Raw genomic sequence first — 26,627 nt, forward strand, 5'->3', positions numbered from 1 at the left:
CAGCTCCACCAAGTGGCCAAAGAGAGAAGATGCACATTAACTGCAAGTGATTAGCCAGTGGTGTTCTGCACAGCATGCTGTATAAAAGTACCTCTGTCTTTTCCAGGATATATGCTCGAACCAGACCTGGAGAAGAGACCAGATATTTACCAAGTGTCCTCCTTTGCCTTCAAATTAGCTGGAAAAGACTGTCCAGTGCCAAATCTCTTTGTAAGTCACCGGAATTAAGCAGTCGGTGTGGTTTTAGCCTCTGTGGTCACTGCTTATTTACATAATTCTCCTGCCCCTTTTCCAGAACTCCCCCATCCCTACGTCGCTCCCAGAGCCTCTAACGGCTAGTGAGGTCGCTGCAAGGAAAAGTATGACAAAAGCCAGGTACTGCTTACTGATGGGAACAGAGTTTTCTTATTCTAATTTTCTTGTTACATACAAACAAACGTGGTACTAATAGATACAATACAAAATATAGTAATATAAGAAAATTTGCATTTCATTTACATGCTTTAAAGAATCATTTATGTTTGGTGCTGGAGTTCACATGTATCTAGGCAGAACAACACATTAGACATCAGGCTCACAGACAACCACATGCTGAGGGACACGGTTTATTGGTATTGGTCAAGGAAATTCAAAGCCATAACTATCTCCTCTTTTCCAGGATAACGGAGTCTGTGGGGCCGACGGAAACATCAATAGCTCCCAGACAGAGGCCAAAAGCAGCAAACAGTAACGTCTTGCCCCTCGCTAATACTGTCACCCCTGTCAAGATGACCGTGCCTTCAGCACCTGTCAGCAACGGCCAGAAAGGTTTGTTGAGCAGCTGTGAGATTTATATTTTATCAATAGAAGTTAGCATCATCTTGATGGTATGTTCTTATCTCTATACAAAAAAGGGGGAAAAAAACAGAATTCTATATACTATACATGATTGAACATAGAGTCAGAAAACTAAAACCTGTTTTTACCAAAACAGTACTGAAGCCCTATAAGCATGTATTGTAGGACACTTGATGCTTAAGTGTTTAAAGATGAGTTAATGTCTGACAAACTAAAGTGAAAACATTGCATTTCTGCAGAGTTCTTTTTGTCTTTTATTTACAGTCCGTGCTTTCTATTATACAGATCGCTTGTGTTTGCTTCTGTGCTCAGTGTGGTGTTCAAAGTAATAAATCAATTAATCCATACCTGTCCACTCAGCTCCCACCCCTGGCTCAGGGCAAACATCCATGCAGCCCCAGCCCAGCAGTCAGCAGCACCGAGTCCTGCAGCAGCTACAGCCTGGTGACCTGCGTTTACAGCAGCTACAACAACATCCCCACCACCACCACCACCACCACCAACAGCAAGCTGTGCAGCAGCATGCACAGCAACTCCAATACCTCCAAGTACATCCACCACACTGACAAACGCACAACACATAGTAGAAGTCAAAGTCTGGAACTGTCACAAAGAAAAAATGTTAAGAGTTTTAATCCTTTTCCAACCCTCCTCAGTACCAACAGGCTGTACAGCAATCCCTCCAGCAGCAGCAGCAGGCCCAGCTCCAGCAGCAGCAGCAGCAGGCCCAGCTCCAGCAGCAGCAGCAGCAGGCCCAGCTCCAGCAGCAGCAGCAGCAGGCCCAGCTCCAGCAACAGCAGCAGCAGGCCCTGCTCCAGCAGCAGCAGCAAGCCCTGCTCCAGCAGCAGCAGATGATGATGCAGCCGATGTACCAGCAGCAGGTTGCTCAGGCCCAGGCCCAGGCTCAGTATGCAGCCATGGTGAGTTCTGTCAGAGGTCTGAACTTGAATTTGATTTTCTGACATCCATCAAACTGAATTTGCTTTTGTTTGCATTCAAACACGCTTCTACCTCAAAATCATGACAGAATTTCAGAGCAGAAGATTTGATCCAAAAACTGCAATAAATAGTTTGAGTAAATGACAGCAAAACACATGGAGACGCAGCATGAAATAACACGGAGCTGAATATTTCATTTAATGTCAGAATGCCCTAAAATTGCTCTCTCTGTTCCAAACACTGGCAGCCAATCCTCTTCAGTCGAATAGCTTCATGTCTGTGCCAAGCAGCATTGGAAGCAGACGCTCAAACTTCCTACTGACTCTGTCCAAATATTCAGAAAACTAGTATTTACGCAGCTATTGAATGAAACACACAAACACAGGTCCTCCAAATGCGCACTGTGTGCGGTGCAATTTTTAGTCTGTTTCCCACCGAACGCGTACCATCTGTTTTATTTCAGAGGCAATCTGGTCTGAGCGAAGCCACGAGGGGATCGAACAGAGGGTGAAATCGAGCAGTTTCCTCTGTGTTGCATGCTGACATATGAAGCAGTTCACATGCAGGGGAAGAGAGCACCTCTTAAAATTACTGTTCTTATTCCCAAGATACCTGCTAAATGTTTTAAAGCAGCGTTTCCTCGTTGATCTCAGACCTTCTCCTTATTGTGATGAGGAAGCTCTGCTGAGTGACTGCAAATGTGTAATATGGTGTAATGACATGAGATCAACTTTATTTCTACAGTACTTTAAAAGCACAACAGTGGTGTGTTTAGACTTGCTTTAGACATATGGTTTAAGACATAAGGTTTTATTGTGGCTGCAGATTATTGAACATAAGAAAGATTTTGGTTTGTTTGTTAATGTGAATTCTCTAATGGAGAAGGAGCCTCTATAAAGAAGTCATATTCAGATTCACCAGGGGAAAAATGTTGTATCTGGGGGAAAACATTTATCAGCTAAGGAGTCAGACACTTTCTAAAAAGTTGTCAGACCAAACCGCTAAAAGAAGCGTGATTATTGGAGTTCAACTTAATGCTCCAAATGAATGCTAATCTTGCTTTTCTGATGTGTAAATTACTGTTGCATATTATCAGTGGCAAAAAATAATCAATTAATAGAGCTTTAAAATTGTGAGCCTGTGTTTGAGGTGATTGCATCTTGAACTTATTTCATTTGTTCAGTTTGGTTTCCTACGTGCTGTTTGACTTTCATTCCTTCATCCCTCCCCTCCACTGTGTCCCCAGCTTTCCAAATCCAGAACTGGTTTCTAACAACATTTCATCATCTTGTTGCCATCATTGTGCGCCATGAAATCAAAGGTCCGTCCCTCATTCCCTTCCCCCTCTTCTCCCTCTCTTCCTTCCTTAACAGCTGCACCAGTACCAACAGGCTTTTGTCCAGCAGCAGCAGCAGCAGCAGCAGCATCATCATCAACATCAGCCTCAGCAGCATCACCCCGCTCAGCAGCCTCTCCCCTATATGTCCTCCCCTCTTGAGTTCCAGATTCCGTTGGGTTCCTATAATGCGACCACGCCCACAGCAGGACCTGGCCAGATGGGGGGACCATCTCCTGTGGATCCCTCATACACTAACCCCAGGTGATACCCCTGAAATTATCCTATACATGTGCTTGTGTTTCTTTTGTAAAAACTCATTCTATATCTCAGTGTGAGTATGTGGGGTTTTTTTTTTTTTATGTAACCAAATCACAGATAGTTGATTCTTTACTGTAAATGTCACTGTTGCACATTCTGATATATTTTTTTCCTTTTACAAGAATTTAGTTAACTTTGTATGCCTACACAGCCACTATTTTTCCAGAGTAAATTACAATTTTAGTTGTCCCAAATTGTTATTTATCCATTGTGTAATACAGATGGCTGTGGAAAATAGTCTTTGTCAATAAAAGATGACAAAAGCACAGCGATTTTATGGAGTCTGTTATCCACGATTGTAATGGTGATTCCAATATCTCCCACAGACTTTCACGCTTCTGTCTTCTTAACCCCGTCCATAAAGCACTTAACACACTTTCTCTAACACACTTTTTGTCTTAATCCCTTCCATAAAGCGAACTGCTACATACTAAATGCACTTAACTACTACATGCTACAACTAGAACATAAAACAAATAGGAGCATAAAAAGGACATTTTACATAATGTGCAAAAGTGAGTTAAAAGGCACACTTTGTCACACTGCCTGTTGTGTGTGTGTGTGTGTATATACTTACGTTTGTCAGAGTTTTGTGAACTTACATGTGTCAGGCAAACATGCTCAGACTCAGAAACTTTCCACAGAGAGTTCTCTTCAGCTTCTAAATTTTGTTTTTCAGGTATTATCTTACATCCTTACTACTCCATTATTACTGTAACAGAAATGCGTGCCGCAGATTAATCCTACACATAACAGGTTGATGCTGCTGTTTTGTCTCCACAGTAGAAACCCACTGCTTGCTTCAGATGGGATCACGACACCCTCTCATAGCTGCAACAGTGCAGTCAGTAACCCCCCCGACATGTCGGGCTGGAACCCTTTCGGAGAGGACAACTTCTCCAAGTTGACCGAGGAGGAGCTGATTGACCGGGAGTTTGACATGCTCAGAGCAAGCAAGTGACCCCTTCAATGATTTCATTATAGTGTTTGTGTGTGTGTTAATTATTTATATCAAAAGTTTTACAGATTTCAATGACAATTAATGAATTTCTTGACATTGCAACCTTGGGAATTTTCTTTTTACGTTTTTGCAACAGAAAAATTAATGAATAACTAATAACGCATTTACTTCAAAGGTTTTGGCACATGTATCACATGATTGTGTATCACTAGGTTTATTTTACTGCATAACCAGATAAAGAGAAAACATTTCTTAAGATTTTCTGTTAGTATAATTTTAGATTTTGCAGGATCTTGGACAGAGGTCTTCTTTCTCTAAATGCTTTCTATTTTAGTATATTTGCAATTGTCTAAATGGAAAATGTGAGTGACTTTGTGTTTAGTCTGTGCATTTTGTACCTTGCCTAGCTGTCTTAGCTGTAGATGATCTAAGTATCTTCCCCTCTGTGATCTTCTTACTACAGAAAAGCCGGTGGAGAGAACAGCCAGTGTGGAGACAGACCGACTGCAGCCTGCTGCATCCGCTGCCAAGCCCCCCCTACCAGAGGACCTGTTTGGCTCAGTCCCGTTTGTGGCCAACGCAGGCAAGTCTTAGGAGTCTCTACCGTGAGGACCCAACACTGTGGAGCCACGTGCCCCCTCTCTGCCCTCTCCTGCCCACATGTCCAGCTCTTCTCTTCCCACCTGACCTCCAGTCAGGAGCTCCTATGTCACACAGAGACCCCACAGCGGAGCATTAAAAACCAACGAGCGGTCAGATTTTTGTTTGGTTTCTCAATATAAGTCAGCAGATTAGTTGTGTTTTTGTTGTCGGTATAGAATTTAAAGGTGAGTCGAAGCAAAGCAGGTACAGAAGTGGTAAAAGCACTTTCTAAATTCATTGCAATCCGCTGTGGCTTTTAATACTGGGCTTTTAACTGCCCTGCTGTAACAAACCTTTATGCAAGGAAGAAGTGTTGTGTCTTCTCTATTGCCACTGAGTGAAGCAAGGCACTAACTCTGCCAGGGTTTGGGGTTACATTCCCAGTCTACATCAAATGTTGGAGTAAGGTACTAACCATAGGGGTCTCACTTTGCGGACAAAAAAAAGTATAGCTCATGGAGAGGCGCTTTGCATAAAATTACAATTTTTATTATTCCATCGGCACTAAAAGCAATATGAACATAACAAGGCTAAAGTGAATACATGTTAGTGGGAAGAACGTGACACATGGCTGGTACTAATTAGGGCTGAGTGATGTCAAAAATGCACAATGATGTACACCATAGAACATAGTTATCCCTTACTGGTTTAAAGAATGAATACATAGGCAATCTAATTAAAAACCACGGCTTTGAACAGATTTCATGAATGATACACATACGGTTGTTGATTTCATGGCTTTTCCATGCTGTTGAATCGCTATGAGTTTGTAATATTTGATAATTGAATTTCACTGAACGTATTGGAGCACAATGAGGAGCAAACATTGATCCAGTCCACTTCTCTTAATGAAGTTCGTTTTTAGGTGTGCAGCACTTCGCAGCTTGTGTCTTAAAGGTGGTGGTTGACTTCGTGTCAGTCAGTTTGCCTCTTTGGTTGTATTGTGCTGTCATTAGATTGTTTGTGCTCAATCCAGTTTTTTGTTTGTTTGTTTTGTTGCTAATTCTGCAATTCTCATCGTGAAGTTGTACACATCCACGTTGTCTGTCGAATATGAATTTTAACATCGCTCAGCCCTGGTACTAAAAAACTCCAATTGGTGGGGGGGAAAGACAACACTTGAACTTCCAAAGTTGTGGCTCTTCGCCGTTTGTTTACATTGAAACTCAACAGACCCTCTTTGGCCATTGAAACTGCAATGCAAAGATTCCTCACAAATTGCAAAATAGTTATTTTTTTTATTGTTGGGACAAAGCCTCAAATGTTATCGTGTGGACTGTGCACTTTACTGTGGAGGCCAATGTCAACGTCTATTCTAATATAGCCTGATGATAGTTCTTATTTGGCTTAACTAACCAGTCAGACTGCATGTGGTTTAACATAAATAACAATGTGAATATCAAAGTGCAGTATTTCTACATATATTACATTGGTGGCAGCAATAAGCTTTTGTGCCTCTGTACTCTTCCTGCTCCTTAAATGTGAATTGGTTACCGTTTTTATAGGCAATTTAGAAATGCTGTTTGTAACCCATAGACTATATTTAATGATAAACAGTGTCAACTCTAAATCACTTAGATATTTTCTAGAGGAGAGTGAGAATAGTTGTTTTTTTTCTACAGTAAATTCATCTCGTGTCCTTAAAACATGCAAGCTTAATGCAAGTCCAGTGGCTACAGTTTAGAGTAGAAAAAGACAAGATAATGATGCAATATAACTCTTTAAGCACTTGAATGTAGGTGTGGAAATATTTTATTGTATTCACTTGTTACTTAATGAATATTCAATTCTATTTGAGTTCAATATGGATCAAAGGAAAAACCAAAAAAAAAAAGAAACCAAACAGATTGAAGGGACTTTTGTACTGAATTTCAAACCCTGAAAGGTCACATAAACCCACATTGTTGGGACTCTGTCATTCCTACAGTCTGGCATGACAAAAACACATTTTTGATCAGCCTTTTTGCTTCCTGTGTTTGTGCCATCACAGTGTGTCGGTCGGTTATTTAGGTTCCAGGTGATTCTTTGGTTGTTAAATATTCCTTCGTGCAATTTGTGAAAATATCATTAGCGTGAATTAGTGTGGTTTTATTTTCTGCGCTACTGTCTCTGTTTAGGTGAACTTTTGGTCGACATGGCAACACCAGTGTTTGGTCAGCTGTTGATGTTTGTGTTTTAAATTTCTCAGAGGCAGAGCTGCTGTTACAGGAGTTTCATAATTTAAAGTCCATCCTACTGTGCTTCTGTCCATAAAACCCTGAAAGGTCCTACACAACGTGCAATTTTTGACTGTTTATAGACGAAAGTTGACCATTATGAAAGAAACATGGTGAAATCTTTGGCTGTGAGTCTAAAACGTTGGCCTTGGACCACAATGAGACAAATGTGACTGCTGCTATGACTCGCATTTACACACCAACCAATCTGACAGTATACGATATGAAATTACACAGAATACGCTCGCTGATGTGACATTGTAAGTGCCAAAAAAAACCAGTGCCAGCTCCATGGATATATTCTAAGACATTCCTAATAAATCCACGACTATAGCCACAGTTTGTGTTTTATGTTGCTGCAAGAGAGCAGATGGATGATGCAAACTGATGACTTTTCTCTTACATTTCTTATGTACATTGTAGTGCCATGATTCACTAGACACTCATCGTATAGACTCAGAATTTATATTGTAAATACAGACCGATGGCGATAAATATTTTATCAGACCCATCTAACAGGTGTGACGTGCAATGCACCTGCAAGATGGCTGTCTATACATAATGTATAGGGAGGGGTCTTTAGACAGAAAAACTCTGAGGCTCCCCTCACCGAGGGTTAACTCAACCAACCATGTGCAGCTCTGCCTCTGAGCAATCTCGCCACATTTTACAAGATTGTCTCATTTTATAATTGTGAAAAATGAAAAATATTAAAGGTGATAAAACTAAAAAATTTCTACAATTGAGGGTATTAAAAAAAAAAAAAAGTACAGTTTGAGCACCAACCTTTTTTTTGTTTTGTTTTTTAATTCTAAGGGTAAGGCTTTATATAGGGGGTGTCATTTGGTTTCCATTTCTAGATACAAAGTGCCTTCGTGTGGCATTTTTATTTAACTGACCAACAATGCAGTCTTTTTTTCCTACAGTGAATAAAAAAGATTTGTGTTTTTGTCTGAGATGACATTAAGCTGATTAAATATTTAGTGGAATTGAGCAGCAGCTTTGTTTTACTGATTTCCCAATTTTTTGTATTAGAGAAAGACACCAAAATCAGCTGGCAGGTGAATGAAAAGTATCGGGCACTGATTAGTAATTCTTGACCCTTTCAGGTAAGCAGCGAACAGTCACAGAGATCTTATTAGAAAATGTGTCGGCTGGTGAAGTTATTGTCTCCTGAACCAGATGTTAGGAAGCATCATTCTCACATATTGCAGATCTGCTTAATAGGACTTTGAGAACTGACACAACCTGGTACTCTAAACTGTGTTACTTTTCTTTTTTTTATGTTGAACATAACTGGCTATTGGCACAATCAGTTGTGTAAATGTAAATTATTGTGCTGAAAGGAATGCTTGATGAGGGGGTGCTGTCTGAATGGTGAACATTTATATTTTTTTTCTAATAATTTTTTAATCCATACAATCCTAAAGGGCTGTATGTTTGTTAATCCTCACTGTGCTGCTTTTATTCCGCCTTAGAGCAGCAAGTGAGAAAGTCATCCATGCAGACATGAATCATACACATTTTTTGTACAAATATATTGACAGGTAAAATATAGTTCTTGTGTTTAACTGAAGGTAAGTTTAAGTAAATGTTGCCTGATGCTTCTGTTCCACTTCATGTTTCCGTTCATATCACTGCCTGCTTTTATTGGGCCTTTGTGGGGAAAATATCTTGCTTCATTTAAGTTTTCTATCATTTGCTTTGATTTTGTTTTAAAACCTTTTTTATTTAGTAAGACAGCCATACTCAGAAACATCTTGTTCATGTGTATTGGTGGATGGATCTATACTTTGAAAAGGCAAACCATCGAAGCCAAAAAGAAAAGTGAAAGGGATAACCAGAGCCATTAACTGCACTTTATTTTATTTTTTTAAAGTGTGAGGAAACGTGAAATATTATCCCAGGACCTGTGGGATGAGAAAGCAAACATAGACATTGAATATGTTACATATTGTTTACATACAAATCTTTCTGTGCTTTTTCCTCTCTGTCTCTGGGTCTGGTTTCCCCCTTTCTAGTATTTTTGTCAGCTTTACATTCTGCTGAGGCATTAGAAGCCCCAGAACAGATCACTAAAACTTTGGGAACTTTTTCTTTGACGTCATTCTCATTAGAAATGTTTAAATATGGCAGATCTGTTCAGTTTTAGTTATACTCGATATCAACAGCTTCTGGTACCTCTCCTGCAGAAATAATACAACCTATAGATCAATACGTTGTCTTATACATATCTTGTTTTTTCAACAGATTATGTACAAGGTCCTGTATCATACTGTGAGTGTGAATGTATTTCTTTATAGAATGTTACTGATAAATAAAAGACGTTCAAAATCAAAATTCACTTTGGTTCCTTTTTTTATAGCTTCTTTAACCTATTTGAAAGTTTAGAGTCTCTCCACCACTACACCACATGCAAGATGTTCCTGTTATTAATATGGCTGTCTTTGTTTGAGCTCGCTTGTCATCCAGTCAAACTCCCAACAAATTAGACAGATTTAATGTCCAGTAGGCAAGGTGATGGTCAAAACATTAATGCACAATAATGTTGATTGCGTGTGTCCTGGACAAATAGGTGTGTGTGAAACGGTAACATAAGCAGCGTACTGTGACGCATGGCCTGCATGTTAATGCCATGATGGTGATAAAACGGGGAAAAATGTTAAAACTTAATTTTCCTTGTCAGTTTTTCCCCCTCGAAGTATGTTAGAGTTACAAGTTTCATGACCTTATTTGCATGACCTAAATTTCTTCACGTTTATCTGTCCTTCTATCTTTTCTGTTTCCTGATGTTGCCTTCTGTCACTTGTGCAGCTGCTTAATTTGTAACACACGTTCAGTTAAAGATGGCTCATTCAAGCATCAGAATGTTTGACCTTCTCAAAAGCACGATTTCTTCTCTGTGTCAAAATAAAACCAAATAAACCTCATTTTATGAATAAAATCAGAGAAATTGGATCCGTTTCTCGGTTCCAGCGGTAGAAACGGAAGTAAGGTAGGGAGCAGAACAGTTCAGCAGCTTTATGCGTCGAGCTTGGATGTGATGAGGAAATGTGTTTTACTGTATTAAGTATGTTTATTTTAATCTTGCAGAATCCCAGTTACAATAACATGTAATTAATGACTCAACCAATGATTATTTTCCTTTTATGATTTATCGTTTAATGTAAAAAATGTCACACAAATTTGAAAAAGTTCCCAGAGATCGCAAAGTGTCATCTTCAGATAGCTTTCTTTATCTGAGCATCCTAGGAATTTGATGAAAAAAGCAGCAAATTAAACGTTTCAGAAGTGGATACAACTGATGTTTAGCATTTCCTGCTTGATTAATGACTTCAATAATTAATTGTCAAAATCTGGTAAGGGGCTTTGTCTTCCCAGTGTTTTGAGGAGTCAACTACATTATCACTTTACTGCGAACCACACTGTTACGTAATACAATTAGCAGTCATTGGTTTTCAGTAACATTTTGTTTCAGTCAGTCTTGTAAATGTTAGCCTCTCTGCGGCTTCATCAAATCAATCTATGCTGACTGGTAGTTGATGCATGAGGGAAGAGACTTCTCTAAGCTCCTGCCCGCTGTTAGACTTTTCTAACAGATTTTATCTTCCATCAGACAAGAGAACAATCACATGCATATTTTCACCACTTATTTGTATCTCTAGGAGATCAGACGCAGCGTGTAATCCTTCAGCTTTTTCCCCCAAAGGAACATCGACTAAACAAATCTGTGTCAGTCTGTCGTCTTCTCTCATGATTAAAGATGTTTCTATTGTGAGACCGTGTGAGATTGTCTCACTACGAGAGGTGAACATGATTACAATTTATAATCTGGGACCAGTTGGGTCAAGTGAACAGATGCAGAGCACCTTGTGTTTCCCACATTAATATGTTTTATCCCAGAGACTTTACTTGCTGCATTGTTTCATTTGTCAATAACAAAGCTTTTGGCTAATCTGTCATCACGTCCTGCCAGTTTGGATGGTTGGAGACGTGGAGAGGTTTCCATTTTCGTGTTCACAGCAGGGCGTCCTTCTCTGCTTTCTAAAGTACAGCTTTCACTAATAGGGAACAATAAATTGGCTCATTGTGTATAGCACAATTTGTTTTCAATAGAATTGGAGACTATCCACTTGCTAATTAGGCTAATTTCTAAGTTGCCATTATGCACATCTCTTGGAAATAAATTCACACAGTGCACACATTTTTCAGCAAATATGCCAAATATGCGTAGGAATTTATATAAATGCAGTTGTAATTGTAGAACAAAGCTTTATATTTTAAGTATAAAGGAGGTGACTGACAGCTTAAATCTTTTCACCAAGAGATTTAAATTTAAAAGCAACTTTGTGAATCTTGAAAAGCTGTGCATCTCATTTCATCTTCCTCTAAGCCTGCTCTTCTTATTGCAGGGTCAGAGTAGAGAAGTCAGAGCAGCTTTCAGACCATATTGAGTTTTGTGATTTTTCCTTCGCTGCTCCTTCTGCTTCAATATTGGACAAACTGTTGGGATTTGTATTTGTGGACTTCCAGACGTAAACCAAGTAATCCTGATTTCAGCAATGCCACATATTACAGAGGTCAAAGGGGCCAAGAGGCATTCTTAGGAAACGATAACGTATTGCTGGCATCAATACTCTCCTTCTGTTTCTCATTCTGTTATTTAAAACATCAAACTTAAACATCTTAAAGGATCTGAGGTTTAAACTTGAAATGCACATTCAAGACAGTATTAAAAACATTTTTAACTCTTGTCTTGTTTGAACAGGTACCAATGTGATAAAGACTGAGCAGAACAATAAGGATGTCGCCGTTCCTGCCCCTGTGTCAACCATTGCAGAGGATCTGCAGCAGCAGCTGGTGGCGGCCAAGGAGCACAAACCAGGCAAGAAGAGCACCTGTAGACCAGGTGAAGAGTCCGACAGTGACTTTGAGTCTGACCCTCCTTCGTCAAAAAGCAGCGAGGACGAAGAGCTGGAGGAGGAAGAAGGCCTGAATAGTGAGCACGGAGAAGACACTGAGCCAGAGAATTTAGGACAGAGGCCTTTGCTGATGGAATCAGAAGAAGAGGGAGAGGAGGATGAAGACCAGCATAGCTCTGACTCCGATTACGATCCCAGCAGAGTCAAGAGCCGCTCAAAGAAAGCTCTGACTGCTAAAGCCGCTTCAGCAGCCACCAGAGGTCCTCGGGAGGATTCTGGCATGACTCTGATCACCCCGCCTGAGTCGCCCAGTGGAGCGAGAGCTGCTCCAGCTGAGGATCCTGTGGATGTTTTTGGTGCTGTTCCCTTCCTCGGAGGAGCCTCGCCTGTCGGGCCTTCAGAAAGCTCAGACATCTTTGCCAAAGCGCCTTTCAGGCAAGTCAGCCATGAGCAGCAAGCTGCGGACGAGTTTGATGTTTTTACCAAAGCGCCATTCAACCGGAACCTCTCTAAGTCGGGCAAGAGTGGTAGTGATGTTCCCGTGGGCCAAACGCCACCCATTTCCCCTGAGGGCATTGACATTTTCGGCTTCTCTCCCTTCCAGCCTGGCCCCACCGAACCGCCTCCCACCACCTCTAGAAGTGCAGAAGATATCTTCCGGCCATCTTACGAGGAATCAGCCAGCCCTCAGCAGCAGAGGCTGAAGCAGCGCAGCCTCCAGAAGCTGTCGTCACGCCAGAGAAAAACCAAGCAGGAGGCCACAGCAGGCGGCAGCAATGGCAAACGCCACCACGGTACACCAACTGGGGGCCGCAAGACCAACAAGCCAACATACCGCACACCTGAGCGAGTCCGCAGACACAAGAAGGTTGGTCGCAGAGACTCGCAGAGCAGCAACGAGTTCCTTAGCACCTCTGACTCTAAAGAGAACATCAGTGTTGATATAACCATGGCTGAAGGTAAAGACAAAGGAGCTTCTCTGCCGGTAGACGAGGCCCTTTTAGACCCGTTTGGAGCCAAACCTTTCCATCCTCAGGACTGCAGCCCGCACGGCCAGTACCAAGGAATCACCGACAGCAAGAGCGACATGGGCACAGCCAATGGCAAGTCCTGGATGGGTTCTCTTCCTGGTGATCTTGGAGAAAGCAGAAACATGGATGATTTCGGTGCGGTGCCCTTTACAGAAATGGTCATCCACAGTGGACCACAGCAGCCTCCGCCGCCCTCGCAGCCGCTGGAGCTCGACCCGTTCGGATGTGCACCTTTTCCCTCGAAGCAGTGACTTATCTCGCATCTTCCCGCTGTGTCAGTTGCTGTTAAATAACCCCTGAGCTTTTTTTATTTGGGGGGGTGTCTTGGGAACATATTCAACCAATCAAGAAATGACAAGACAACAATGTCCTAACATTTTAATACATCTTTCAGTTTCAGTAACTAAAACCCAAAATCCTGTGGAGTGAGTAATGTTTCTACATATCTTTCAGCTGTACCTGTTTGCTCAGAAGCCTTTTATGCTGCATCTTAACGCTTGGAAAGACGTTTGAAACGGAAAACCCACTCGAAAATCGTACTGTGATAAGCTTTACGTATGACCGCTTGACTCACTGCAAAAAGCTCTTTATGGCCTGCCTTGTGATCTACAAATGTTGTTTTTAGCACCACAAAGCCTTACCCGAGCTGGGCTCTGCCTTGCTGCACAGTACCTCGGAAACTACGACACAGTCGGCCCGTGTTGGCCTTTAATGTCAGCGGAATTGTTTGGCAGTTGACCTTAACCACTTTGTTTTAACCTTATTAGGCCTTTTTCTATGCATAATTTCACAGTAGTCTAACGCAGGCAAATATGGCGATGATATGTGTAGCGTTAAACTTTGAAAACTACAAGGGATTGAATTTTGTTTTTCCTTAAAAAGTTAGATCTACTAATTGGGTCAGGTTTAAATTTAGGTTCTTAAATGTTTTCTTTTTCATTCTAGCTGTAAACTATGTACTGTTAACTTTATTTTTCATTAAGTTACAACTCAACAACACATTCTGTTAGAAATAAGGAAGAAATGAAAGCCACATTAGCCCACTAGTCTAGGATTGTGTTTTAAGAACTACAAAAAGTCACAAGCTGTGCTGTTTTCTCAGCAATGTAAGTGCTCCTAACATTTGATGTCGTGGCATTTTCAGAATAATTTATGCTTTAGAATAAATGAGAAATGCACCTTTTTCACAGGATACGGCTGGTAGTATTCTATACGTTTTGTTATGTCAACAAATCCCAGGAAAAGACCAAAATCAACAAGGTGTGACTTCCTCACCCTGTCAGTGGCTCTCAGCACCAAGTCCGTTGGATACTCGTGAAGAGGTAAATCTTTAATGGGATCATTTTATGTCATGTGAAATATGCTTATTCACTTTCTTGTTGAGATATTTTAGAAAATTGATACCGCTCAAGACTGGTAACAGACAATTTTGTGCCCAGAGCAGTGACGTCTTCGAGTCCCTCTGGTTTCCTGACAAGACTCAAGGAATAACTGTCTGGCCAATAGTAGAGTGCACAACCCCCCCATAAAATCACAACAATAAAGGAGATATAACATGCTAATCAGGTGCTGGTAGTAATAGCAGATCAGGATATTGGATACACACACAATACTTAATAGAATCAGTTTGTTTCATGTTATTTGTTGACAGTATCAACAGTATAGAATATCACCAGTTGTTCTTCAACACAGGTCCACTGACAGAAATCTGTGATATACAATCAGGCCATTTACCTTCATGAATGCACTTTTCAGTGCTGAATACTTCCATGAACTAGATCTGTGTGCTCCACATCGACGGCCTTAAGCACTGCATTAGCACAACCATTGGCACATTTATTCGAATTAAACCTGCAGGTTGCCGTGTTTTCACCAGTGGAGCCACTTGATATAACTACTTGCCATCTTTTTTTTCACAAGGGGAAATCTTGTATTGTATTTATCATGCTATACTGCTGTTTGATGCAATAAAGTCCTCTCACTGCAGCTTGAGGTGGATGCTGTAAAGTGGAATTTAAAACAAAGCAGTTTCACACTTTCAAACAGTACAGGGTTAATTTTATTTAGAGTCAAGTTCAGCAGCTTGATTGCTCAGGTATGAAAAGTCAAAACTACAATACAAAATACAAAGTTTCGGCTTCTGCAAAATGAGTCTTAGACTCAGTTGTTATCTCAACTTATCAAAGACAAAATGTTTTAAAGATTACAGACTGTACAGAGCAGGTTCATAATAATTTAAATACAGAACAAACAAAGAAGTCTGAAATCATAACACCAGAGAACATTTTTCTAAAACTTAAACCTCACACAGAAAACTAATGACTTTCATTCCAAAATGAGACATCTACCATTTAACTGGACATCTATCGTAATTCAGTGCCAATAACAAAACGGCTAATGTTTAAGTTTTAAGCATCAAGACTTGCATACAAAACTGTAACATTTGAGAAAATTCTAACATTTATGTTTGAGCAATTCAGTTATGATGACTTCTTTCCAACATGGATGTGTTGCATTTTAGAATGAAACAGTTACATTACAAAACAATAATTGACCTTTAACATTGCACATAACCCCAAATGAGCTTGAGAAAAAGTGTCTGAAAACACTTATCCGAGTTAGTCTCTCGTTTAGGCAGAAAAAGCTATTTTCAAAAATAAAGTGTAAAGTCTAAGGAGACAGACAGCGAAGTAGTAAAGTCCTCTGAATCTACAGTAGATAACAGGGCTGCACAGTTGCAATATGAACTGCAATGCATGCAGATACTTTTGCCAAATCAGTGCTGTAATTTCTACATAAAACACCGTCCCAGTTTCAAACAAATTTTAACTTGACAGTAACGCACTTAAAAAATGCCCACAGGTAGAATAAATCCATTGATTTGAGCACCCTGATGAGATGGGAAATGGAGAAGTGGAGACTGAAATTCTTACTGAAAAAGATGGTGATGCTACATCTTGAGACAAAGTAGACATGATGTAGTAAATCTAAAAAATAAATGCTCCACTAGCAGCCCCTAGAGGCCGAGCTACTCTTCAGCATCCAAAAACGGACCCACTTGCCGTTTTAATAAGCCTCAACTTTCAGGGCTGGAAAATAAAAAAATTAGACACGAGGGACATAACTTACAATTAAACAATAATTATCTGGTATATCAGGGATTCCACACAGTTTTTAATAGGGCTGCAATGAATCTGCCAATTATATTCTCAATTAATGGATAAGTTGTTCAGTCTATAGCAAATGGTAAAAATGTCGATCTGTGTTCCCCAAAGCTCAAGATGACGTCTCGTTTTGTCCACATCACACACAGATTCAATTTACTGTCACAGAGAAGTAAAGAAACCAAAAATCACACTTAAGAAGCTGGAATCAGAAATGTTTGACTTTTTCTTTTTTTAAATGACTCAAAACATACCTGTATTTAGACTAAGCACATTTCGCCATCCTGGGACTAACAATCTGTTTGTCTCACTCAGCAGAAACGGAAACGCCAATACTTCACACACTTAACAACAACACGTTGAGCTTTGAGTCTTTGGTCTTTCTATCTAAACATTAATTGTGTGGAAAGATACTGTTAGTTCTTGCTTGTTTTCAGTAAGACATACCTCAGTTTCCCCACAAACAACTTATTTAATAGCTCTAGAAAAAAATTATTAGAAATGGGTTGAGAGTAGATCAGCAGACACTGTAAATTATTTGTTTACTTACATCCACACATTCTTTTAGCGTAACACCTAAAACATTTCATTTTCCCTTTTAAAGGCCTATTTTTCAAAGAAGGATTCTTTACAACTAAAAGCATTATCATAAAATTGAGCTAAATTCTAAACGGATGATGTGGGGCTTTTCAGATTGAGGACCACTGGCTTATAAACCTTTAAAAGTAAGTGAATAAGTTGAAAACTGGGGACATTCTAGGAGCAAAACTGTCCATACGTTTTTTAATTTAACAACAATTTAATATAACAAGAGCTACATGATGTTTCATTAACAGGCACTTGCAGAAACATGCAATCTCTTATTAAAAAAAAAACAAAAGGCTACTTGACTAAACTTGCCAGCCTTGATGATTTGAGTTCTTATTTTTTGCGGCTGCATCTGAGATGGAAGCCGCTTTTAAAGTTATGTCAATTTAAACGCAGTGCAGATGCCTCAAATTCTGGCTGCAGTTTGTGTTTTGCTGGTGATGATGTGGTTAAAAAAAAAACGTGGTTCAGCCACTGTGACAGTTTACTTAGACATGCGTCACCTCCCATCCTGGAGGTCACAGGTCTGATTCCCGCTTACAGAGACTCGCAGGTCGACTGGACTGAAGACACTTGCAGGTAGGAATGTGTCCATCTGTGGTGACACTAAGATGGACTGAAGGGTTGTCTTGCTGCCTTCTTCCACCTGTGTATCCTAGAATACGCTGCGGCCATCCACCAACCTAAAGAGAGAAAAGACTGGTTTAAGCAGTGACAGAACAAACTAATAAAATAATAATTTGGGCTGAGTAACAAACCTCAGTACTGTGTCTGTACCAGATACTGAAGAATAGAACATTTACAAATAGGTTGTTAAAGCTGGCATCAAATGTCTACTTTAAGGTTATTTATTTACATTTCTAGTACAGCTGCTTGTGTTTACACAACATTTAGGAACTTGGACTTATTTTGACAAATGAACCAAAGAGTTTTATAGAAAATATATATATTTCCAAAGTAACTGGTACAGAAACTGCGGTTATAGCAGAACTTCATAACCGAGCCTTAAAATCTGGACAAGAAGAAAATAAGGTATCATCACTGCCAAATTCAAAGTAAATATAAGATTTTAAGTTTTGCTAATTTTATCTCCCTGCATCTGGTTAAACTGGTCTTCAAATGTTTAAATGACGCTGCTCCACCACCGCTTTGCCAAACAATAACAAGACAGCAAAGTACCAGATCCATGACCCGATCAGCGTCAAAAGGCAATTGTAGTATCCCTTTTTGAAGAACATCATTTGCCCAGGCTTTTTCGGTAAAAGGGGCGAAATTATGGAATTCTCTGCCAGATCACTTGAAATGTATCCCAACATTAGCCTCCTTCAAAAAAAAAAACCCCACTAAATCGTGGTTAATTCAGGAACAATACTGCTCTCATATTTAGTCTTTACATGTTGCCCAATCTGTATATTTTCTATCCTTTTTGTATTTTCTTCCATTGTACTTCATTTTTTTTTTAATCTATTTTTTGTTAAACTTTATTTTTTTATCAAAAAGCCCTACTAGGGACAAGTGTCGTGAATTAGCTTTAGCTAAAAACACCATGATACACACATCAGATGACTGTCAAAGTTTATCTATGTTTTTGTATCTGTCCCTATTTATATAAACTTAAGAAGAAAAAAAAAAACTACTGTCAAAAAGCTTGCAACCCTAATGATGACAGCTGGATGGTTTTTAAAATCCATCTGCCGCTGTGGCCAGGTGTCATCTGAATGTGAAATTTGCAAGAACCTGAAATCACTGATATAAGTCAGGCCAATAACTAAACTTTCAAGGTTCTGTTGAAATCTACACGGCCTTTAACAGCTGCAGGCTTTATGTTCTAATTCAGTGAGGACCACTGAATGAGAATCAGTGCACTAATGCCAAAGCTATTGTGTGTAACTATAATATTAAGACAAGATGTGTTCAGAATAGGTGAGAAACCGTATAAACTAGGAAGACATAAAATACTTTCTTAGAGCTTTAAAGTAATTGTGCTGCTTACAGTTAAACAGAGTTTGTGGTCGCAGCGTCCTAGGTGTGTTGAGGGGCGTCGGGGCAGGGCTGGCTGTGTCTGTACGCCATGATGAAGCATGAAGACTGGTGCCACCAGTAAAACATCAGCACCAGCAGCAGGTGCCACACCTGGTGACTGGAGCCCAGGTAGTTCAGCTGACCTGCAGCAACGTCACAGAAGTTGAAAAGAGCAGGAAATGAAACTAGAGTCTGACAAAAACACACCGAAATATCTGTGTTTTGGAATATAATACTAATACTATCTATACCGTTGTAAAGACAGGTTCTTTAACAAAATCCTTACTATTACAAACAAATCAGACAATTTTATAACTGATCTGAAGTTGTAGTTGATCATCGGTCTACAACATCCTTCAGAAGGCTGAAGTGCAACCTAAATATGTCAAGATCTGGCAAACACTAGAGAAGACGAGCGTGCGTACACACGTTTCAGCTCTAGAAATACTTTAAATGAGTCAAGAAGGAGATGCTAATGCTTAAAATTACCATTCTAAATCAAACAAAATCTTCAACACTGAACATTGCAATGGTTAGTATTTTACAATATTGATGATTTCTGATCAACTATGCATGTGTAAATCATTCCGGACTGTCATTTGATTACGGGTGAAGAACAGCGTGACTGAGAATAGTTGCTCTGAATAACTGAAAGGCTCACCTGGGAAGTAGCGTTCAGGAACTTTTGAAACGTAGAAAATGAGAGCCAACGCGGCGAGGAAGTACATCCCCAGGACTCGAGGGACAAAAGCCTGAAGGAAAGAAACATTTATTTAACCGGTGTGTGGACAAAACTGAACAGCAGCTACAAAACATCATGTGCAACAAGTTAACAAAATATCAGCTGATGACTGTGTGCAACAAAACTTTGTCAAAGACATCAACAACCGTAAACATTACAGCACCCGGTTGTCTGAGTTGAAATATTGGCAAGAGTTGCTCCTCTTTTAGGGACTGGCCACATTAGGGAAGAAAACTTAAGAATAGCAGTTACACAACTGCAGAAATATTAAGGCAGCCAAAATAATTTACCACTCCAACAAAGGCATGGTAGCTGAAACTGGTTTGGTGAGTAAAGCCTGGTGTACTGGAGAAGAGCGTGCTCACCTGGACGAGCTCTGAGGAGAAGCCTCCGGTGATGCAGATCCAGTGGACGGTGGGGATGAGGCCGTATCCGGCCACCGAGCAGAAGATGAGCGAGCGCAGCTGCTTCCACTGCTTGCTGAGGTAATGAGGGTGGATCTGAGCGAAGAAGACTGCCAGGATCATGGCCAGCACCGTCACCAGGTATACCTGCCGCCAGTACTGCAGGGACAGGAAGGTCAAAGGTCAAATCACTGTCTACACAGTTACACATTCCCTTCCTGTTCACAGGGAACACGCGGATGCTTCTCACATTTCCTATAAAGGGAGTACATTTTACATGAGGCAGGTATCTGCAGGTTCAAGATTCAGAGTCCCCGGAGGCAAAACTATACAACGTTACGCACGCACGCACGCACAGAGTCGTGTTTCCACCACTTTCGGGGATATTACATTGACATGCATTTGTTCCCCGGAGACTTACCCTAATCTTAAACACTACTTGCCTAAACCTTACCCTAATCCTAAACCAAGTCTTCACCCTAAAATGAAATGATTTACCTCACCACATCCTTTAAGGAAGCCCAATCCCCACAATGTGACTGTGTAAACAGATTTATGCCCCCCCAGCATTAGTAATACCACACCCACTGAATCGAACTAAAACCTTTCAGACGTACGCAAAAATGAATTCAAGACCATTTTAAAAAAAGCACAAATGAAATAAAGGGCCAACACGATGATTTTTAAGCTCAGTGAAATTGTAAACCTAATAAATGTATGTATGTTTTGCGCACTGGACTGCTGTATTAACCTGTGAATGAACATGCAGCACAGAGAAACCCACTATTACACAATCAGAACACTTCCATTGGGGATTTATTCCTGTGATTCATGATGTTTATTTGGCTTATTAAGGTTGTCATGACCACGTGTTTTAAAATAGATTTCATTATTATTATTTTTACTTACTCTCTTTTGCACTGCATCTTGATTTCAACTTCTTCTTTGTTAGGACTGAAACAGTTTGTCAACTAATCAGTTGACCGGCTTGTCAAATGTGAGGTTTTGTCGCTTTTATTGGATTCATCTCATTGTAAACTTAATATCTTTGGGTTTTAGACTGTTAGACAAAAAAAAACTATTTTTGAGCTTTACCCAAGTTTTCACCTTGCGCTTCGGGGACTTGTGATGAGCATTTTTCACAATTTTCTGATCTTTAATTCATTAAAAAAATAAGACAAGAATAAAGAATAAGAATAAAAATAACTGTTTGCTGAAGCCATAAACTTTCTGTGATGCAAATTACTTGAGGATTTCTTAGTTTACTTAACGCCTACGCTTGTCTGATCTCTACCAAATCACGTATGGGTTTGTTTTACGTACATAGGCAGCTAACGAAAAAACATCCTCAATCAGTGAAGATCTATGCATGTGCTAAAAAAAGGTCTCCACTCCAACTGTTTTTAATCGTACCAAACCTACACTGAGTCCTCACAGTTACTTAAACTTCTATAAGTAACTGTGCACAGTCTGGACAGCCTCGTCTCAGTCCCTTCTGTCCATTTGTGTGGATGTAGGCCTCCGTCCAGTCACACGTCCTCATGTAACGAGTCCTGCTGAATTTCACAGTGAATAAATTTGCACCAGGAATAAGGCCCCGCTCGGCTCCAGCCAATTTTTTTAGGCTCTTTTCTTAACAGACATTATGTTCTCTCCTCCAAATCTGCATTTCTAAAACACTCGAAGAGACAGAGTTTGAATGGCTAAATATAAAAATCAGTTTTTCTTTAGGGACTTGGCTTACCACAGGAGTGGAGCCACCCAGAAGCGGAGCCCTAGTCTTGGCAAGGACGGGGAGGGGGGGCCCCTTAGCTGAGACAGCTCCCAGACTTGCGAACGTCATATGGTGGGGAACAGGAGTGACGGACCGCTCCGTGAACGCAGCCATCTGGTTTGGGCTGGAGCAGATTTCAGCTGCGTTCTGGGGGCAAAATAACCCGGTGCTTCCAATATGCGGGGGAAAGCGAACAGTACGCAGCACAGCCAAATACTTCATGAGTAAAAAAAAAAAATTAAATTAAAAGAAGTACAACCAGGAATAAAAAAAATAAATCTAACATGGTGGTGGGCGGCTGGAATAAGGAACAGGCTTGTGTCATCAGAGGCTGTTTTCCAAACGGCGAGTGCAGCAAAGGTGTCATGTTGCTTATTCACCAGGAACAATGAGTCAATCAGCAGAGCCAGACTGTGGGCTCCACTTCAGCTTTATTCAATTACTGCTTCTCAGGCTGGGGATGCTGAGCGAGAAAGTCTCCAGGGAGAATGGTGGTTAGATGTTAGAGCGTTGACGCGTGCAGTAAAGCTCACATAAAAGATATTTACATTATCCATAATGTGCATGAAGCTGCAATGACTGGAATAGTAAAAAAAGCCTCAATAAACTCTGATCACCAACGATACGAGCAGCAAATAGAGCTGAGCATCAAATCTTGATTATTTTGTGGTACCAATGGAAGTCCTAGAACATCAATATCAACTTCCTGCATAGCTTGCTAATGATACCCATGTAAAACAGAAAAATCAACACGCATGGATGGATACATGGGCAGGCCACTACTGACTGGTTAAGACAAAACAAAGCAAACCCCCTCCCCAACAAGAAACACGAGAACAAGAACACAATGGCAGACTGAATTGCTATTAAGTATTTGTACCAAAGGGAAAAAAAAAAGTCTGAGCCACAGCAGTCTGACAGTTTTTCTGAGATCATAGAAGGGTTAGGAGAAGAAATATCAACTCAGTAGTGAGTACATATGTGCAGACGGTATATGAAACAGTGTAGTTTGGTGACTCATCAAGGACAATAAGCCATTTACACATAAACTGCGGCGGAGCGTAACGGAGTCACAGAGGATTGGAGGGCAGCTTTTCACATTTAGCTGTTTTTAAGGATTTAAACTGACTGACGCTCTGGATGCAGTTCCAGAGGGACACTGTGTACTCTGCTGCATGAAGAGATAAGGGTTCAGATGACAAAGGAAGTGACTAATCTGTCTAATGCTTTTTCTGTTGAATCCCTAACCAAATAAATGTAATAATTTTTGCAAATGTTTCGGCAGACAGACACACAGTGACACATCAACTCTTGTAAAGTCAAGCTCAGGAGAGAGATGATTTAGTTCAGTCACGAAATAGCACTGGTCTTCAAGCAAACGCTGATGATATTTAACCAGAAATCTGTTACTGCTGTCTGCAGGTACGAGACTCCTTATCGGCTTATCTTCTATCTGATTTGATTCCTTCAAGTGCAATTTATTTTTTCATGCTTCATTTGTGTACAGTAGATGCTCAATTTCCCTGTGTGGGATCAATTAAGTCTATCAGATCTTATCTGATCTGCTGAGGGGTAAAGTATCTGATGAATTTTCTGATTTACCACCTACGCTGTCAATATAAAGAACACTTAAAATTAACTGGCATGCAGGGAGACAAATCAGAGAAGTGAACTCCAGGCTGAAGGTAAACTTACATTATTGCAGTAGAAGGTGTAGAAGACTCCAGGGACGTAGCAGCCGAGGATGCCGATAGAAACCCCTGCATAGTCCAGCGCCATCCAGCGGCGGCTGGTCTTCTCCGAGCGGTGGCAACAGAATATGTGATAACCCACCGAGCACAGCATACACAGCTGAGGGGGATATAGTCCAGAGGTGACGACAAGAGGGGTGTCAGGTTTTACAACAGCAAAGAATGTGATAAGCACAACAAGATAACAAGTAGAAAAATATTTCTGATTTAACGAGAGGTTTCCTAAACATTTTCATCTCAAAAGCCTGCCTTTTTTTATAGACTCATGTTATTTTTTAAATTGGGCTTGAATACTCTGGTTATCAAGCCTCATCCAGCCAACTGCTGGACTGATTTTTTATTTTATTTGTTGAGAATAACTGCCAATATTTTGGATAAGGTCTGATGTCCTTCTGTAGCCACTCAGATTAAGGTAACACCGTGCAATTGCCACATATTCAGTTTCCAAGATATTAATTTGCAATCACCACACTGCTCAACGCAAGGAGAAAGCTTGGTGTTATTGAGACTGGAACGCACAGCATAATGTAAAATAAGCCCTACCTTGGTAAACTTAAACGTAAAGATGACAGAAACAGACCTGAAATATCTTATTCAATTAACAACAAATTGTTAGAATTTGGTCTAAAAAAAGTAATCATTCATGAGTTCATGTTTTGTTATTAGATAGACGTATTTACACTTAAACCTGAAATCTGACACAAACTAAATACAACAACCTGTTATGTGTAACTTTCCAGAGATGAGAGGTATTCAATATCAGGTTTTAATGATATGAAAGATGAAAGTTGTGCTGAATGAAGAATCCGCTGCAACACTGGGAAAAAGCTCAACTATCCACATGATGTGACACCACTGGTTCAGGCACTCCCATTTTCCTGCCTCTACATTAGAGAGACATTATTGGCAGCATTAAGTGCACAGATCTAACCCAACAAGCTGATCAACATTTGAGAATAGCTGACTTAGGAGAGGCACTATTACTGTGCTGGCAAATTAACACTCTAAGAGCTAAAAGACATTATGGATGACAGCTGCAATCTTAACCACAGCACAGCCTTACTGTAATATCAGTCAACTAATGGGTTCGTAACCCATCAACGAGTCATCTGATCAGACCGTCATGGTTTTAGTAAACTGGAAAACTTAGTTCTGTACCTGGAAGCAGAAAACTCCAATGGAGTAGATGACGTAGTCCTCTCTGGAGGCACCGACGGCAGGCAGTACTGAGGCCATGTTGTACACCCCAACACAGAAGAAGAGCAGGAAGCCCAACAGATGGCTCCAGATATTCACCGTCTCATTGGACAGAATGAAGAGGCTGCACAGAGGATTTACAAACATACACATCTTTCACTACATACTGAGATCAGTAATCTCAACTGCACAGCCCTAAGTACTTCAGTTCAAACATTTTCATGCTGTATGAACATGCAAAATGCCGTTCTCTCCAGTGCGTCTCACCTCTTAATGCACAGTCTGGAGGGCAGGTAGGCTCTGTATCCATCTGTGATGTAGGGGTTCTCCCTCAGAAACAGTGGGATCTGTTCGTAGGTGTACAGTCTGATACCTCGGGGCACCAGCACAGGCCAATACTGATAACCTCCTAGCTCAATGTAGTGTGAAGTCTGGGGGTTCTTCTGGAGTTTCTGAGGCATGGCTGGACTGGAGCAGTCTGCCTTGGCCTGACCTGAAGCTGAGAACCAAAAGGATGCTTAATCTTAAATATCAAGTCTTTTTAAACAGTATAGCATGGTTGACCAAATAAATGCTGTTACATTTTGGCTGTGGCTTGTTTGCCTGATCTACCAGTCATAGTGTCAGGTGGAAGAGAAATACAAGTGACCAACCTACTGAAACTGTATCTTTAGTGACATCCTGAATTCACCAAGTGAAGAACACAGCAAAAACTAACCATATTAGAACCGTCAAAGAAATTAGTGGAGCTAATATCTGCTATCTAACCTTACCTGGCTGTTTTAAAGGCTCAGCCACTGACTTGTCTTGCATATAATCACGTTACCTACATTACCTGTCTCCAGTTTATACGCTCTGCTCTGAATGTATGAAGAAACACACCAAACTCCATTTGGTAGTATGTCAAATTTCAGGCTTACGTGCTAGCAAGCGTTCATCAGCATGGCTCAAGACTTTCTTTAAGAGGACTTTAATCCAATAAGAATCTGATACTGCAAGCAACACTGACGAGACGATTCTACCCCTAGTCTGTAGGTGCTAATATACAATTGGATAACGTTTCATTAACAGTTAACGTTTATGTAACGGTAACATAACGTTAAACGTAGGGGAGCATTGTATCATCACCGATTTTAAAAACTGAGATTTTGTTGACAAAACGGGCTTGCTTTGTAAATTATTATAAGCCGACTATGCACAAGTAACCAAATGAGCTAGAAACTATTCATTAAGTTAAGTCGTAGCAGGTAAACAATACTTCCGTTAACCAAGTCAAACTTAAAATGACATAATTTTCAAAGCGGTGTGGCAACTAGTGGCTAATTCCAGAGTCTGCCCGGGCAGGCTAGCTAGCATGCCGCTTTGATTAGAGCCAAGTCATTAACAAGAAACTCACCTTTCAGTTTGGTATATGTGCAGTTTCTGCCATTTTGGGGCTTATAATACGAACTTCGCATTTGTAAACATATGTTTACATTAATAAAAAAAAAAAAACCCAATGCAATGTTGATCAAGTTTCAGCTACAACATCTCCAAATCACCAGAGACGTCATCAATAATGGACCCCTCCACTGTGCCCAAGGTCTGCCTGAATTAAAAGAACAGACCCAAACATATTTGGTCAGGCAACGCAAGGTAAGAAGCCTGACTTTTTAAAAATAATTTATACTCTTTATATCAGTGGTCCCGGCCTTTAGTTGTAACGAGATCTGTGCCTTTGTCTACCGGCATTATGCTTATATACCCTGAATATATGTATGCAACTTCAGGAAGTCCCTAA

At 40.4% G+C, this 26,627-nt stretch overlaps 2 protein-coding genes across 5 annotated transcripts in view; one reads left to right on the forward strand and one right to left on the reverse strand.

Annotated features, from left to right (window-relative positions):
* Positions 1-15,191, forward strand: part of bmp2k (BMP2 inducible kinase) — a 49,952-nt gene extending 34,761 nt beyond the window's left edge. For 3 of the 4 annotated variants that reach the window (XM_038703593.1, XM_038703596.1, XM_038703595.1), the window contains 9 exons: positions 107-210; positions 296-375; positions 659-807; positions 1,198-1,385; positions 1,494-1,757; positions 3,150-3,376; positions 4,217-4,386; positions 4,858-4,977; positions 12,021-15,191. In XM_038703593.1, the coding sequence (XP_038559521.1) occupies positions 107-210; positions 296-375; positions 659-807; positions 1,198-1,385; positions 1,494-1,757; positions 3,150-3,376; positions 4,217-4,386; positions 4,858-4,977; positions 12,021-13,456 (2,738 nt within the window). In that variant the 3' untranslated portion in view covers positions 13,457-15,191. The remainder of the gene's footprint in view (positions 1-106; positions 211-295; positions 376-658; positions 808-1,197; positions 1,386-1,493; positions 1,758-3,149; positions 3,377-4,216; positions 4,387-4,857; positions 4,978-12,020) is intronic. The other variant, XM_038703594.1, reaches the window with a different exon arrangement.
* A 55-nt stretch (positions 15,192-15,246) lies between these two features.
* On the reverse strand, positions 15,247-26,402 carry paqr3a (progestin and adipoQ receptor family member IIIa). Its single transcript, XM_038703597.1, has 8 exons — positions 26,244-26,402; positions 25,115-25,346; positions 24,809-24,971; positions 23,595-23,750; positions 20,087-20,284; positions 19,641-19,731; positions 18,951-19,122; positions 15,247-17,640 (listed from the first exon to the last, which is right to left on the reverse strand). Exons 1-7 carry the CDS (start codon positions 26,302-26,304, stop codon positions 18,980-18,982), a joined length of 1,044 nt encoding a protein of 347 aa, XP_038559525.1. The 5' UTR covers positions 26,305-26,402; the 3' UTR covers positions 15,247-17,640; positions 18,951-18,979.
* Between the last annotated feature and the right edge of the window lie 225 nt (positions 26,403-26,627).

This window comes from Micropterus salmoides, unplaced genomic scaffold, assembly GCF_014851395.1.
Source record: "Micropterus salmoides isolate LMB-PRFRI ecotype aquatic unplaced genomic scaffold, ASM1485139v1 Ms_hic_scaffold_7, whole genome shotgun sequence".
In the NCBI taxonomy this organism is placed as follows: Eukaryota; Metazoa; Chordata; class Actinopteri; order Centrarchiformes; family Centrarchidae; genus Micropterus; species Micropterus salmoides.

What these genes read in the sequence shown, in the direction of transcription:
- paqr3a (XM_038703597.1), bottom strand. Translation starts at nt 26,304, where the DNA reads ATGCGAAGTTCGTATTATAAGCCCCAAAATGGCAGAAACTGCACATAT. An exon ending in TCCAGACTGTGCATTAAGAG is followed by an intron (nt 24,972 to 25,114) that starts GTGAGACGCACT and finishes TCCTCTGTGCAG; the next exon opens with CCTCTTCATTCTGTCCAATG. An exon ending in TCTCCTCAGAGCTCGTCCAG is followed by an intron (nt 19,732 to 20,086) that starts GTGAGCACGCTC and finishes TCTTTCCTTCAG; the next exon opens with GCTTTTGTCCCTCGAGTCCT.